We start from the raw sequence: 13,279 nt of genomic DNA, 5'->3' as shown, positions 1-13,279 counted from the left end.
CTTCCACTGCAGGGGCATGGGTTCAATCCAGGGTCAGGGAACTAAGACCCTGCATGCCGAGCAGCACAGCCAAAAAATTTTTTTCATTTTTCTTAAGTAAATAAAACTAAAAAAAGAATTTTTAAACTCAGGATCAGAGTTTATATGTGTTCCTAGTGTTTCATGCCTAATATCTTGCAGATTCCTCTAATAACGATGGAAAAGAAAAGGCTCACATTCTAACTTGACTATAGATGCTACAGATGTTTCAGGAGAAAGCCTTCCTATATAAGTTAGTATTTAGCAAGGATCAATTTCAATTGGCTGCCTGGCCCAGGCAAGTTAAATGAGTTAAATAGGCTGAGTCACAGAAGAGAGAAAGAGGAATACTTCAGTTCTTCCCTCAAACCATCTCACATAGGGTTCAGAGGACAGAAAACCCACACTTCACGTAAAAGGCAGCCGCTCCACCAAGTGCTGGAAACAAGGGCCTACTATAAACAGGTCTGCTTTTCCAAGAGAAGCTCTAAAACCAAAGATATGTGAAACTCTTAATTTAAAATGATGGCAACAATTAATTTTTTAAAAACATCATCCAGCCCCTCTGCCCAAAAGAAAAAAGAGAAAATCCGTGAGCAATCTGATATTTTGATTCCAATCTCAGTTATGGAATCAAAATACCAGTTCTATCATTTTCTAGCTCTTCGTGTCTTTGATATATCAGTGAACTTCTGAGCTTCACTGTCCTCATCTGAAAAACAGGGTCATGAACATGAAACACAATAATGCTTATTAAAGACTTAAAAACAATTCCCAACACAGAGCTAGCAAATAAATAGAGTTTCCTATAGGTAGAAAGTGGATCTTACTATCAGTAAATTATCTGCTGTGGTCTTCAAAGAACCCAGTTGAAGAGCTCAAGGAGGCAGAATTCTCAGATTTAGAGCTTTTCAAATTCTGATCACTGAATACAGAGTATTGAAGGCATTAGAAACTAAACAGAACCAGCAATAAAGAATGCCTAGCAACAGACACAATGAGCTGGAAGTAGCTCTTCCTATTAAGAGATCTATTAACTGTCACTAGTTAATGGCCACAAAAAGGTAGTAAAGTACACATGGCAGGGTATGTTTCAGGGAAAACAGTGGCAGCTTCTAAAATAAGCTGTTAAGACAAAGCAGAGGGTTTCAGGGCAAGTTTTTTAACTTGGACAAACTTCTCTTGTCAGATTATAGACTCTTGTCTGTTAAACACATCTACTAGTTTTCATACTGTTTTAAGCAAATTCCAAACAATACCAACCACAATATTAGGAAGAGTTTGTTAAACAAAGAATTGCTTTATTAATACAAACTATTAATACATACCCACAGACTATAAAGTGCTAAGAAATTTAAATATCTAAGTCATAGCAAACAGGTGGCAATTCAACATCCAGGGTCGACAGAATGCTTGAGGGAGACTGCAACAGATCTAGAAAACAGGAATTTCTTGTTCAATATCTGCAAATCCTCGTGTCCATCAACACACACACTAGTTGTCGCTCTTAATCATGAATTCTTGTTTTTCCCTTTGTCTAAGGAATCTTTACCCCCGCCCCACCTACACACACACATACCCGCTCTCACTTATTTCTTGGAAAGTGGCTGTGGCCATAGAATTAGCCTTCATTATGAGATAAATCATAGAAGTACCTGAAATTCCATCATCCTTAGAGACCCAAGTAAGGGCCAACAATTATCATTAATGCAATTGAGCAAATAGTGTGAGGTATTCCATCAGAACAAATAGAAAACATACTGATGATGGCTTTTGTCCACCAGTTTGAACCAAGACCTCAAAGCTTCTGCAGTAAACGTTTGCCAATTGATGCTATTACGTGGGTCTTGATCCTACATGAGCTTTGGGTGTAGTTTGGAATTCTCATTCCAAGCAAGTTTATTATACTTCAGCTTATAACATAAGAAGTTACACACTAAATTTCCTCTGGTTCTGCCTGTATCTAAGACTGTCCCGATTCCAGAATGACAATTTTACTGGGCATTTGGGACTAAAAAGCAGTACCAGTTGAGAATAGTTTTCATTATCCTGAAACCTTATCCCTGCAGTCTGAAGGATAGAAATTACTTACAGGCTAACCTTCTGCGCAACCTGTCCCCGTGGTAATGGAAGTGTTATGACACAAATTGTTTACAGACCTTCTAGAAGGGCACTTGTTCACTTACTAGACTCCCACGGTAGAGGAGACATCTTCAGAGGTGAAGGGGGGCCCAGGTGTAACAGCTGTTCAAGCTCCCTCTTCTCATCGAGGATCATGAGAGGCACTCCATTCAAGGGCATGTGTGCAATCTGGTGCTCTTCAGGCAGGTCAAAACTCTCGAAATCTGCCACAGAAAAGTACTTTGTCAGGGCAGCATTCCTCAGGGTGGTCAGCTTTCACAGGGCCCATGAGCTCAAGCTTTCTTTCTTTTTTTTTTTTTTCCAGTACGCGGGCCTCTCACTGTTGTGGCCTCTCCCGTTGCAGAGCACAGGCTCCGGACGTGCAGGCTCAGTGGCCATGGCTCATGGGCCCAGCTGCTCCGCGGCATGTGGGATCTTCCCAGACCGGGGCACGAACCTGCATCGGCAGGCGGACTCTCAACCACCGCGCCACCAGGGAAGCCCTCAAACTATTTTTTATAATAATATTAATACCTTTTTCCACTGTGTTGACATTTACAATGATGGTCCAAAAGCAATGGTAGAGAAAACAGCTGTGCGTGAATCAAGGCAGTGGCAATAAACTATGCTTAGTAGTCACTATATTCCTCGCTGCCATTCACTTGCAGTAAAAAATGCGTTTCACATAATGTTACTTTACCACATGCAGTAAACAGTATTAATTTTATTAGCTCTCAACCCTTGAGAACATGTCTTTTTAGTATTCTGTATATGATGTGAAGTATGCCACAAAACACACCTACCGCATACTGAAGGACCATGGTGTTTTCCAAGAAAAAAAGATTCGTGCAATTATTTGATTTGCAAGCTAAACTAGAGGCCTTATTCCTGGACACCATTTACTTGAAAGAACTGAAAGACAAACTGTGGTAACTCAGCCTTGGATATGTGTTGCACATTATTCTCCGAGGAATGAAAGAAGTCTACCACTTAAAGGGAAACGGTATTTGTTGCCAATGATAAAATTCACAATTTCAAGGGGAAAAAAAACTGGAATATCAGTAAACTTATCTGTAAGCATTAGCTTAAGAGCTTCCTAATACTGAAGACTTTTCTGATTAGATCAGCGGTGATATTAATGAGTGTGCTTTTGATACTTCATAATGAAACATTTCAACATGACCTACATTTCCCAGGGTACCAGTATTTCTAAATGATCAATGGTGATAAATGCAGGATAAAAGATACCTTCAAAATGCAAAACAGACCAATGGATTTTATTGTCAGAGCACACAATGTTTACTGAAACGGTTTTGGATTCCACATTGCAACTATGCCTACAGAAACAGCCACTTGTTGAATTTTAGTGTAATGGCAAAGAAACTATCTATACTTATCTAAAAGACTTAAGGGCTTCCCTGGTGGCGCAGTGGTTGAGAGTCCGCCTGCCAATGCAGGGGATGCAGGTTCGTGCCCCGGTCCGGGAAGATCCCACATGCCGCAGAGCGGCTGGGCCCGTGAGCCATGGCCGCTGAGCCTGCGCGTCCGGAGCCTGTGCTCCGCAACGGGAGAGGCCACAGCAGTGAGAGGCCCGCATACAGCAAAAAAAATAAAAAAGACTTAAAATGCTTCTCTTTCCTAAATACATGTCTGCATAAGGCCAGATTTTCTTCATATACTTCAACCAAAACAAGATGCAACAGATTGCAGAATCCATGTGAATCCAGCTGTTTTATGTTAAGCCAAGTTAAGCAAATTTTCAAAAATATAAAACCATGCCATTCTTCCCACAATTTATACATGTAAAAAAATTTTGTTTCAAGCTATGTACATTAATGTAATGTGTTTGTTTTTTAAAGAAATTCTTTTTTAATTTCTCAATTTTAATTTCTAATATAGAATACATAAACACTACACAAAAGTTCTTTGGGGTCTTCACTAATTTGTAAGAGTGTAAAAGTCCTAAAACAAATTTAAGAAATGCTGTTTTAGGCAACATTTCTTCTTAAAATCCAAGTGCCTTTCAGATTAGGAATTATTTAAAACAACTAATTTTTCTTGACAGTACAAAAGTAGGATTAGAGTCTTGCCTCTTTTCGAAGAGGTAATCAAGAAGAAACAGACAATTTGAACAGACTGATCACAGTCATAAAACTTAATTTGTAATTTAACAAAACTCCCCAAGAGGTTAATTTAAGCATTTTCTCAAAAGCTAAGAACAAAGATGGACGGAGAACCATCATATTCTGAAGTGCAAAAGTTCTCTAAAGCCTAAATACTAGGAATTGGCCTATTCTTTTTCAAGACTGATAAAGCTCAGAATTCAAAAAGGAATTGAGTGATATGTGACTACTTAATTTAAACACTGAATTGTAAAGGAAAGCATAAACAGACAAAAGACCCCAGAGGAAATAAGTCTGCAACATACAGGGCTAATTACCTTTATCCACAGAGTTCTTTACACACTTACACACACATACACACAGTGTAAGAAAGTCACAAAAATCAAGAGAAAACAAAGATACAAACAGAAAATTAAAAAACTATAAATGACCAATAGTCAAATATGCTCAGACACACTCATATACCCCAATTTAAAACAATAAAATACCAATTACCTTTCTGATAAAGATTAGAGCTTTAAAACATTTGCAGTTAGATTACAGGGGAAGCAGGCATCCTCATCCACTGAAGGTGGCTTCAATAATTTATGCTCCTATTTTGGAAGGCAACTTAGCAATATCTCTTTCCTCCAACACAGCATATCTTAATCCTCTTTCCTGGTCAATATGCATAAATCTACTTCATTTTCCTGAATGGTAATCATTAGAACGGATGTACCACATTTTATCAAAACTTAATCACACAGCTTTGAGACCCAGCAATCCTTCTTGGAGTTTACTCTCCAGAGAGACTCACAAACTCTCAACAATAATTGCATAACTGTTTTGTAATATATAAAAGCCAGAAACAACCTAGATGTATACTACTGGAATGATTAAATACTCTTTGGATCAAAGGGCAAAAAATCCAGCTCAGAAATCTCAAAGGACCTGTGTGATTTGTCCCTACCTCCTCACCAGTACCATCCTTCACCTCTGCCTTTCAGCTTCCCAGAACCACTCCAGTCCTTTTTTCTGCCTCAGGATCTTTGCACACACTTTGATCTGCTACAGTGCTCTTGCCCTGCCCTATCCTTTCTTCACCCAACTATCTCCTTATATCCTTCAAGACTCCACTGGGTGTCACTTCCTGAGAGAACTCTTCCCTGCTCTTACAGGCTAGGTTCAGTCCCCCTAACAGGCCCTGTGTTTCTCCTTGCTCACACTCAAAGTGAGATGATTTGTTCAGTGCCTGACTTTCCCTCCAAATCATGGGCTTCTCAGGGCGGGGCCTGTCTTGTTAACCACTGCATCCCAAGCTTATTCGTGCCTGGCGTATGGTAGCCTCTCCTCAAATATGAGTAAATTAAAGCTTGAAAAGCTGGTTCTGTAATAGAAAATATTTCAGATACGTATAGCAGGTTGAAGGAGTAAAACAAAGCACGTTTTCACTGGCTATGTGGATTTTTCAGGCATTGTTTTTTGGGGAGTTTTTTTAGAAATATTTAATGTGCTTGTGGAGAAATAGGACAAGCAAGGGTTGGATTCACAACTTGTATATAGTTAGTATTGCTGACTAAATGCTTTAGCTTAGAAAGAAACTAAGTTGTTTTTTTTTTTAATTATTTTTTATTTGATTTATTTTTGGCTGTGTTGGGTCTTCGTTGCTGCACGCAGGTTTTCTCTACTTGTGGCGAGTGGGGGCTACTCTTCATTGCGGTGTGCAGGCTTCTCATTGCGGTGGCTTCTCTTATTGCGGAGCACGGGCTCTAGGCACGCGAGCTCAGTAGTTGTGGCTCGAGGGCTCTAGAGCACAGGCTCAGTAGTTGTGGTGCATGGGCTTAGTTGCTCTGCAGCATGGGGGATCTTCCCGGACCAGGGCTCGAACCTGCATACCCTGCATTGGCAGGCGGATTCTTAACCACTGAGCCACCAGGGAAGCCCTCAGGCATTGTTCAACTTGACATAGAGCCCTCTTTCTAAATGGTTTTCTAAGAAGACTGTCCCCTAACGTTGAATAGGTGTAATCTCCCCCTAGGTGGTTAGCTTTTGAGGACAGGAACAATGTTTTCCACATCTTAGCTCGGATTCCTCTTCTGACCTAAGATTATACCTTACAAATAAATTCACAAGTGTATTTGTTCAGAGCAACCCAGATTCAGACAGCCTTGTTACAGTCTTGGATCACATGTCTGATTCATAGCTATATCAAGTTACAGTTGAATTGGATCCTAAGAGAAACTCAAGGCTAAAGCATTTGTGCGATACCAAAAGGTATTACCTAATGGGTTGAAGGGAAAGAATTTTTCTATTTCTGGATAGGTGTCATCTGAGGCAGGAACAGAGCTTTTTGGTTTAACGGTCTTCTCAGTCATCTAAAACAACCCAAGAAAACATACATTAGTGAGAGCGGAAGCCTTGTCAACTGATTAGTACAAGAGATCATAGGGCTTCTTTAAGACATGTGACTGCTTCACCACATTTTAAATTGTTTTCAATTTCATGCTGACTTCTAAGAAACCATAATCCTTCATTCTCAAAATTACACACAAATACAATTCAGCAAGCAATTCCAATATCATGGCTCAAAAGTTAATTCTAAAATATAAGTATCAGCACCTGTTAGCATAAGTTATCAAAATGCAGAGTGGAGTTAATTCAGAACTAATTGACTCAATCACCCAACCTAACAAAGGAGAAAATGGGCATGAATCACCTAGAACAGAAGCTAATCCTGGAAGCCATTTTTGGCTGTTGGAAATATAATTTTCCGTTGGTGTGTCCATCAGTGTTACCTAAATTATTTGCTTGGTTCATTTTAAAAACCAATTTGTGTTCCTCAAATACACAGAGTAAGAGGCAGCCAAAGACAGCCAAGGACTTTAGAAGCCCACAGTGGATAATTCCCTGGTCTGGAATTGGCAGGCAGTCCACAATGGTGGGCCAAAATGGAAACCTGCATAGTCTTGATTTATGCTTACGTCACATGTGCATGGCTAGAGGAAATCCCTAAGGCAAGGTTTCCCACATTTCAATTCTGTCAGATTCTCATCACTTTTGCTATATCCTTGCAATACTTGCCTTTAACATTTCTCTTACTCAACTCAGTTTTTTTAAAAAGACATCCTTGTCCTAAAACCACACACGTCTCAGTTTGAGATCAAGTACTAGTTGTTTTTTCCTAATACACATTAAACAAAACAATTAGTAAAATGAAGTGTTAATCCACATGCTAAAGTTATCTTTCATAGCCAAGTCCTCTCAGTCTAGGATGCACTAACCTACAGTTTGTAAACACACATACCAAGGTCAACATGCTACCACGTTATAACCTAAAAAACTGGTGCTTGCTCTGGAAGGAGGGGAGAAGGATGGCAGCACCTGAGCTGTTATATTAGCAACGTGACCTCTTGCAAAATACCCTCCCTCTCAGTACTTTTTAATCTGTAAGTACATTCTACCAATCAATCTGCTTCAAGACACTCATTAAGGGCAGGTGAGGCAAAAAAAATTCACCAGCTGCTACTGAGACGTGATTTTGAGTTACAGGGGAAGTTCACAAAGACAGTATGATGATTCTCTTCTGCTAAACTATGTTTGCTAGCTTCTGTTTCTTTCTGTTCACACAGGAGAAAGTCGGGTAGGATGCCAATAGTCATTTTAAGAGTCACAAGTGCTGAAGTGTTTAAACAGCATCTTTATTTATAGCCAACACTTACCTTTTTGGTAGAGAAGGCTGTCTGTTTCTGTTTGAGGGGTCCATTAGTTTTTATTGACTTTTCTGTAGCTCTGTTAACAGTTCCCAAAGCCTTTCTGGCAGCTTTAGGTAAAGCTGGTGGAGCATCAAACATTTTGCCAACATGTGGTGTTGAAACCTGAGATCTCCCATCTAAAGCTTTGACTGCTAAAGAAAAAGTCTTACCGTGAGATTATTCCAGCAGTAAACGCCTGTGCAACTTGAAGGCTGACCTTGCCTATAAACGTGGCCTAATTCTCACACCCAAACTTAACCCCTTTTCGACAGCGGCATGGTCCTATGCGTAACAGTACTTCAGTTCAGTACCCTCTTAAATAATCTCATTAAGATACTGAACATGAAAAAGAGACCCATAACAAGAACCTGGTAGTAGCAGTATTGGGTAAACCTGACTCCAATTGCTGGCAATGTATACTAAATGCCTCCCCCAGCTCCAGGCCACACCCACCACTGATTCACAATACCTGTGTACCTGATTGCCGCCTGTATACTTACAAGGCCCAGACCCCAGCTTCAGCCCGTCCTTAGGAGCCACACGGGTGCCTGTTTCTCCATTTTCCTTGTCAACATAGATCAGAGTAGCCATTCTGGATTACCTAGGGGTGTGAAATACTCATTAAACCCTGGGAGTTAGGGAAGATGAAAGAACCTAAGGTGTAGCACAGACCCCACTTTCTATCCTGGGCACGTCTATGCAAAAACAAGAGCTAAGCAGAGGGAGAAGCCCGATCTTGAGCCGACAGGCACTTAATCCAGCTCTTAACTCTTGAAGCCTGAGTCAGGGGCCCTAAGATCCAGAAGAGTTGGCGGTTTGGGACTGGCACAGGCCCTGCTACCCATCGGAACCGAACCGCCGTGGGTTGCGGACGCAGTCCAAAGGCCGTGGCTCAACGGGCTGGGCGCTACAGACGTCCCGGGGTTAGTCCCAGCCCCCAATCCCCAGCCCCGGCTCCCAGACATACGGACCCCGCTTCCCAGACCCCCCACTCCAGCCCCGCTTCCTACCCCGCCGGACCCCTCCCGCCCAACCACTCGCTACCGCTCCATTCACCCACGTCGGGAACAACAGCCAAACTCTTCCGAGACACGATCTCCAGCGGTCGCGCGGGCCTCGGCGTTTAAACCACAACTTACGCCGCTATTGGTTCATCCGTCCAGGAGGCGGGGCAGGAGTGGGGAGGAGGCTCCCGGGAAGAACCAATGGTAGGAACATAAGCTCCCTAGGCTCCGCCCCGAAAGCTTCCCCCGGCAACTTTGTCGCTAGTTTCCCGGGAGGAGAAATATCAAACACGCTGACACCTTGATCACGGATTTCTAGTTGTTTTTTAACCTGCTCCCCACAGAAATAGAAGGGGAGTAAATATGGTCTCTAATTCCAAGAAATAAATAATTATGATGATTATTGTAATACCAAGATACAGAGTTGGTTTTTGGAGTTTGTTTTTTCCCGAGACACTTTGGTGTCCAAGACGTTTTCAAATGAGAAGATTGTGAAGTTCAAAAAGTCAAGGTGAGGTGGTGACAGAACTATTTTCCTAAAGTCTTCAACTAATCAACTATTTTTCCAGAGAGTAAATAGAGCAGATCAAATCAAAAAGAAGGGGCAGCACTGGAGGAAAGGCATTGTAGTCATCGGGAAAATGAGGAAGGGAGACGGATACATAATTGTTGTATTTCAATTAGAGATATAAAAAATACATATATAGGGCTTCCCTGGTGGCGCAGTGGTTGAGAGTCCGCCTGCCGTTGCAGGGGACACGGGTTCGTGTCCCGGTCCGGGAGGATCCCACATGCCACGGAGCGGCTGGGCCCGTGAGCCGTGGCCGCTGAGCCTGCGCGTCCGGAGCCTGTGCTCCGCAACGGAAGAGGCCACAGCAGTGAGAGGCCCGCGTACCGCAAATAAATAAATTAATTAATTAATTAATTAATTAATAAAATAAAAAATACATATACAGTCAATATATAGTCCGGTGGGGAAAAAAACCTATATTAGGTCTACTGAATACTAGCAGGGCAGAATTAAAAATTAAGAAAGTACAGGTAGATAAAACGGCAGTGTTTGTGTCATTCTGTGGTGCTTGTGATTAAGATGGACTGATTCTGAAACTAATATAATATAATAAATCCATTAAACTTCAATTTTTACAAAATGGACTGATTATTTCCTAATTGCAAGACTATCATCAATATTTCAGGTTAGGATGCTGTCTCTGTTATACAGAATCTGACTTAGGAACAAAATAATGACCTAATGAGTACAAAATTCAGGCTTCCTTTAAACTTCTATCATTTAATTGAGACTTTTTTTGTTTGTTTTTGACCATGCCGCATGGCATGCAGGATCTTAGTTCCTAGACCAGGGGTCGAGCCGTGCCCCCTGCAGTGGAAGCGCAGAGTCTTAACCACTGGACCGCCAGGCGAGTCCCAATAGGGAGTTATTTTAAACTTTTAATATCTCAACAATATATTCATCAAAGCTGGTGGGGGAAGGACAGAGGGTGAACAAGAGAAAAAGATCAGAGGAATAATAAAGATATACAAAAGGAATTCCAATTTCCAAGATATGGGGAGAAATTGTGCTTGAAAAAGTTGGTAACCTTTTCCTTTCTACAATAAATAGAAATATATTGAACAAGATAAAGAAATCAGTTCAAAAGACCAAGGGTGACCTGTGTCATCCAAACTGTACTCCCAACAGGTCACCAGATACTTTTTAACTTGCATGTAAGTTGGGAGAGAGGAGTTGAGCCTACATTATTACTCTTTGACAAAAGGCTTAGCACTACACCTGGCATAGATATGGTTTGAAACATATGCCAGTTCATTGTTCCATCTTCCCTGGCATTTCAGGACCAAAATTGATTGACTGTCTCATTCATTCAACAAATATTTATTGAGTGCTTATTAAATGCTGGACATCATGAAGAAAAGAGGAAGGACAAAAAAATGCATAACTTCTTTGCCCCTTCTCTGTCCTTTCTCCTTTATCCCCACCCCTCCCCTTATTTCCTCCCTGTATCTCCTTCTAAATGTCTCAGCTCCATATTACATCATCAACACACAAAAGTGTTCATTTTCAAACCAAATCTGCATGACACTGTCAAAAAACAAAATTCAATCAAGTAAACTTTAAGATCTAATCGGCTTTATTCAATAACTCATGAATTAGACAGCATCCCACCTAGCAACCAGAAGCATGCTCCAAGGGGTTGTACAAGCTGAAAAGTTTTTGTAGGAAGAAGGGTGGGGCATGGAGCTATTAGCAGAATAATAGAAAGGCTTATTTTTAGGCTGGGACATCTTTGGGGGGCGGGGAAGGGGGCAAGGAACAGCAAGGTTTTTACAGCTGATTGCCTCTTCTTCCTCTGAGAGGCAGGGTGGGGGTGAGGGGATGATAGAAAGGGTCCACGTGACATATTACCTCTTCAGTACTGACCAGGAAATTCCAAACTGGTTGATTGGATTACATTTCTGGGGATTACATTTTGAAGTTGTGATTACGTTAGATGTTAAATCTAGGTTTGGTATCATGGGCTTTAGCACAAGTAACACCATTTTGGGCCTGTGACTTCTATCTTTAACAACACCTACAGCTTCCAAGTGGGGATTCTTTATCTCCTGAAGTTTTGGGGCGCAAGGTTTATATCTCCCTAGGGTAAGTCTTCCCCCTACAACAGAAAGCACTGTGTCTCCCAAGGTCACGCAGTAACTGTAAAATGCACAACCACTCCCTCTTTGAGTAACCACTGTTTCCTTACTAATGATGCCCCAAACCCACTCTGCTATACCCCAGACCATTACTGGAGATACCCAATTGCTAAACCATCCTCACCTTATATCTGCATCTAGATCCTAATCAATCCCAGTTTATCAAACAGCAACCCATCCAGAATTGATTTCTGCTTCCCTAGACCCTCCTCAGAATCCTCCAGGGGGAATCTGAACCTTACAAAAGGTTCTTCTCTCTTGTCCAGCACATTCTATAATTCCTCTGAGAGATGTACTCCCTGGCTTGTGCCTGATAGTTTTAACTAAATATACCCTAACACTTCCAAGCAAATTTTGGGAATTGTTTTAAGGAGATAAAAGCAAAGTGTGAGACTTCCCTGGTGGCACAGTTGTTAAGAATCCGCCTGCCAATGCAGGGGACACGTGTTTGAGCCCTGGTCTGGGAAGATCCCACATGCCGTGGAGCAACGAAGCCTGTGCGCCACAACTACTGAGCCTGCACGAGCCACAACTACTGAGCCCGCGTGCCACAACTACTGAGCCCACGTGCCTAGAACCCATGCTCCGCAACAAGAAGCCACTGCAATGAGAAGCCTGTGCATTGCAACTAAGAGTAGTCCCCACTCGCTGCAACTAGAGAAAGCCCGTGCGCAGCAACGAAGACCCAACACAGCCAAAAATAAATAAATAAAATATATATTTAAAAAAGCAAAGTGTGAGTGATTCAGACTACTCACTTTCAGACTATTTTCTGACAACTTCTGTCCCTTCAACTATTGCCCTGTAAAATCAAAATTAATATTTACATTCCTATGCTAGGCACTGAACATTCTTAATAAGAAAAAATAGATTATATTATGATGAGATCTCTTATTGAAGCAAGGATGTCACTCTGACATTTGAAAGGAACACATACTGTTTTGAAAAATAAAACGTGACCGGAACAGAGAGGATAGGACCAAAAAAAAAGGGGGGGGGGAATTCTACTCCAACATTAATATTTTCCAGCATTTTATTTCATATTATAATTTAAAGGAAGGTTGAGATATCATAAATATTACTGTTTTCCCAAAATGGAAATCGTTTTATAGTATTTTTTTCCTAATGGTAAAATACAATATCACATTGGGACGAGGTGTCACAATTACGGAATAATGCCTCACGTTCTTATAGCACCTCGTATACCTTTCATAGCGGCTTTCTAGAACTATACATTTTTGAATAATTCAGTGTCTTTCTCACTCCGTATGATGTAAATTCGAGGAGAGGAAGACACTTTGTGTTTACCGTGTCCTCAGCGTGTTACACAACCTGGCTACTAATTAATGCTAATTTTAACTTTTTTTTTAACTTCACGCACTTCCCCCTTCATTTTACAGCGCTCTAGTGAGGCTTAAGCTGTCGTCTGCTCTCTACTACGTTTTTCTTTGTTTGTTTTGTTTTACGTCGTATGACGCGGCGACTCTTAAAAAAAAGTTTAAAAGAACAGAGCGGAAAAGAAGCTGCTCAAACCTAACCCATTCTATAGACCCACAGTAGAGAAACGGACACA

At 41.2% G+C, this 13,279-nt stretch overlaps 1 protein-coding gene across 2 annotated transcripts; it reads right to left on the bottom strand.

Annotated features, from left to right (window-relative positions):
• Positions 1-1,298: 1,298 nt before the first annotated feature.
• Positions 1,299-9,166, bottom strand: PTTG1 (PTTG1 regulator of sister chromatid separation, securin). Of its 2 annotated transcripts, none has more exons than XM_019945302.3 (6): positions 9,054-9,166; positions 8,494-8,594; positions 7,961-8,142; positions 6,523-6,616; positions 2,205-2,363; positions 1,299-1,452 (listed from the first exon to the last, which is right to left on the bottom strand). In XM_019945302.3, exons 2-6 carry the CDS (start codon positions 8,582-8,584, stop codon positions 1,373-1,375), a joined length of 606 nt encoding a protein of 201 aa, XP_019800861.2. In that variant the 5' UTR covers positions 8,585-8,594; positions 9,054-9,166; the 3' UTR covers positions 1,299-1,372. The 2 variants fall into 2 exon arrangements, with proteins under 2 accessions (XP_019800861.2, XP_004317309.3); XM_004317261.4 differs by having other exon boundaries at positions 7,961-8,145; positions 9,054-9,157.
• Between the last annotated feature and the right edge of the window lie 4,113 nt (positions 9,167-13,279).

This window comes from Tursiops truncatus, chromosome 3, assembly GCF_011762595.2.
Source record: "Tursiops truncatus isolate mTurTru1 chromosome 3, mTurTru1.mat.Y, whole genome shotgun sequence".
Classification (NCBI taxonomy): Eukaryota; Metazoa; Chordata; class Mammalia; order Artiodactyla; family Delphinidae; genus Tursiops; species Tursiops truncatus.
Note: the sequence above shows the minus strand (reverse complement) of the source record. Positions and strands in the feature narration are given on the sequence as shown.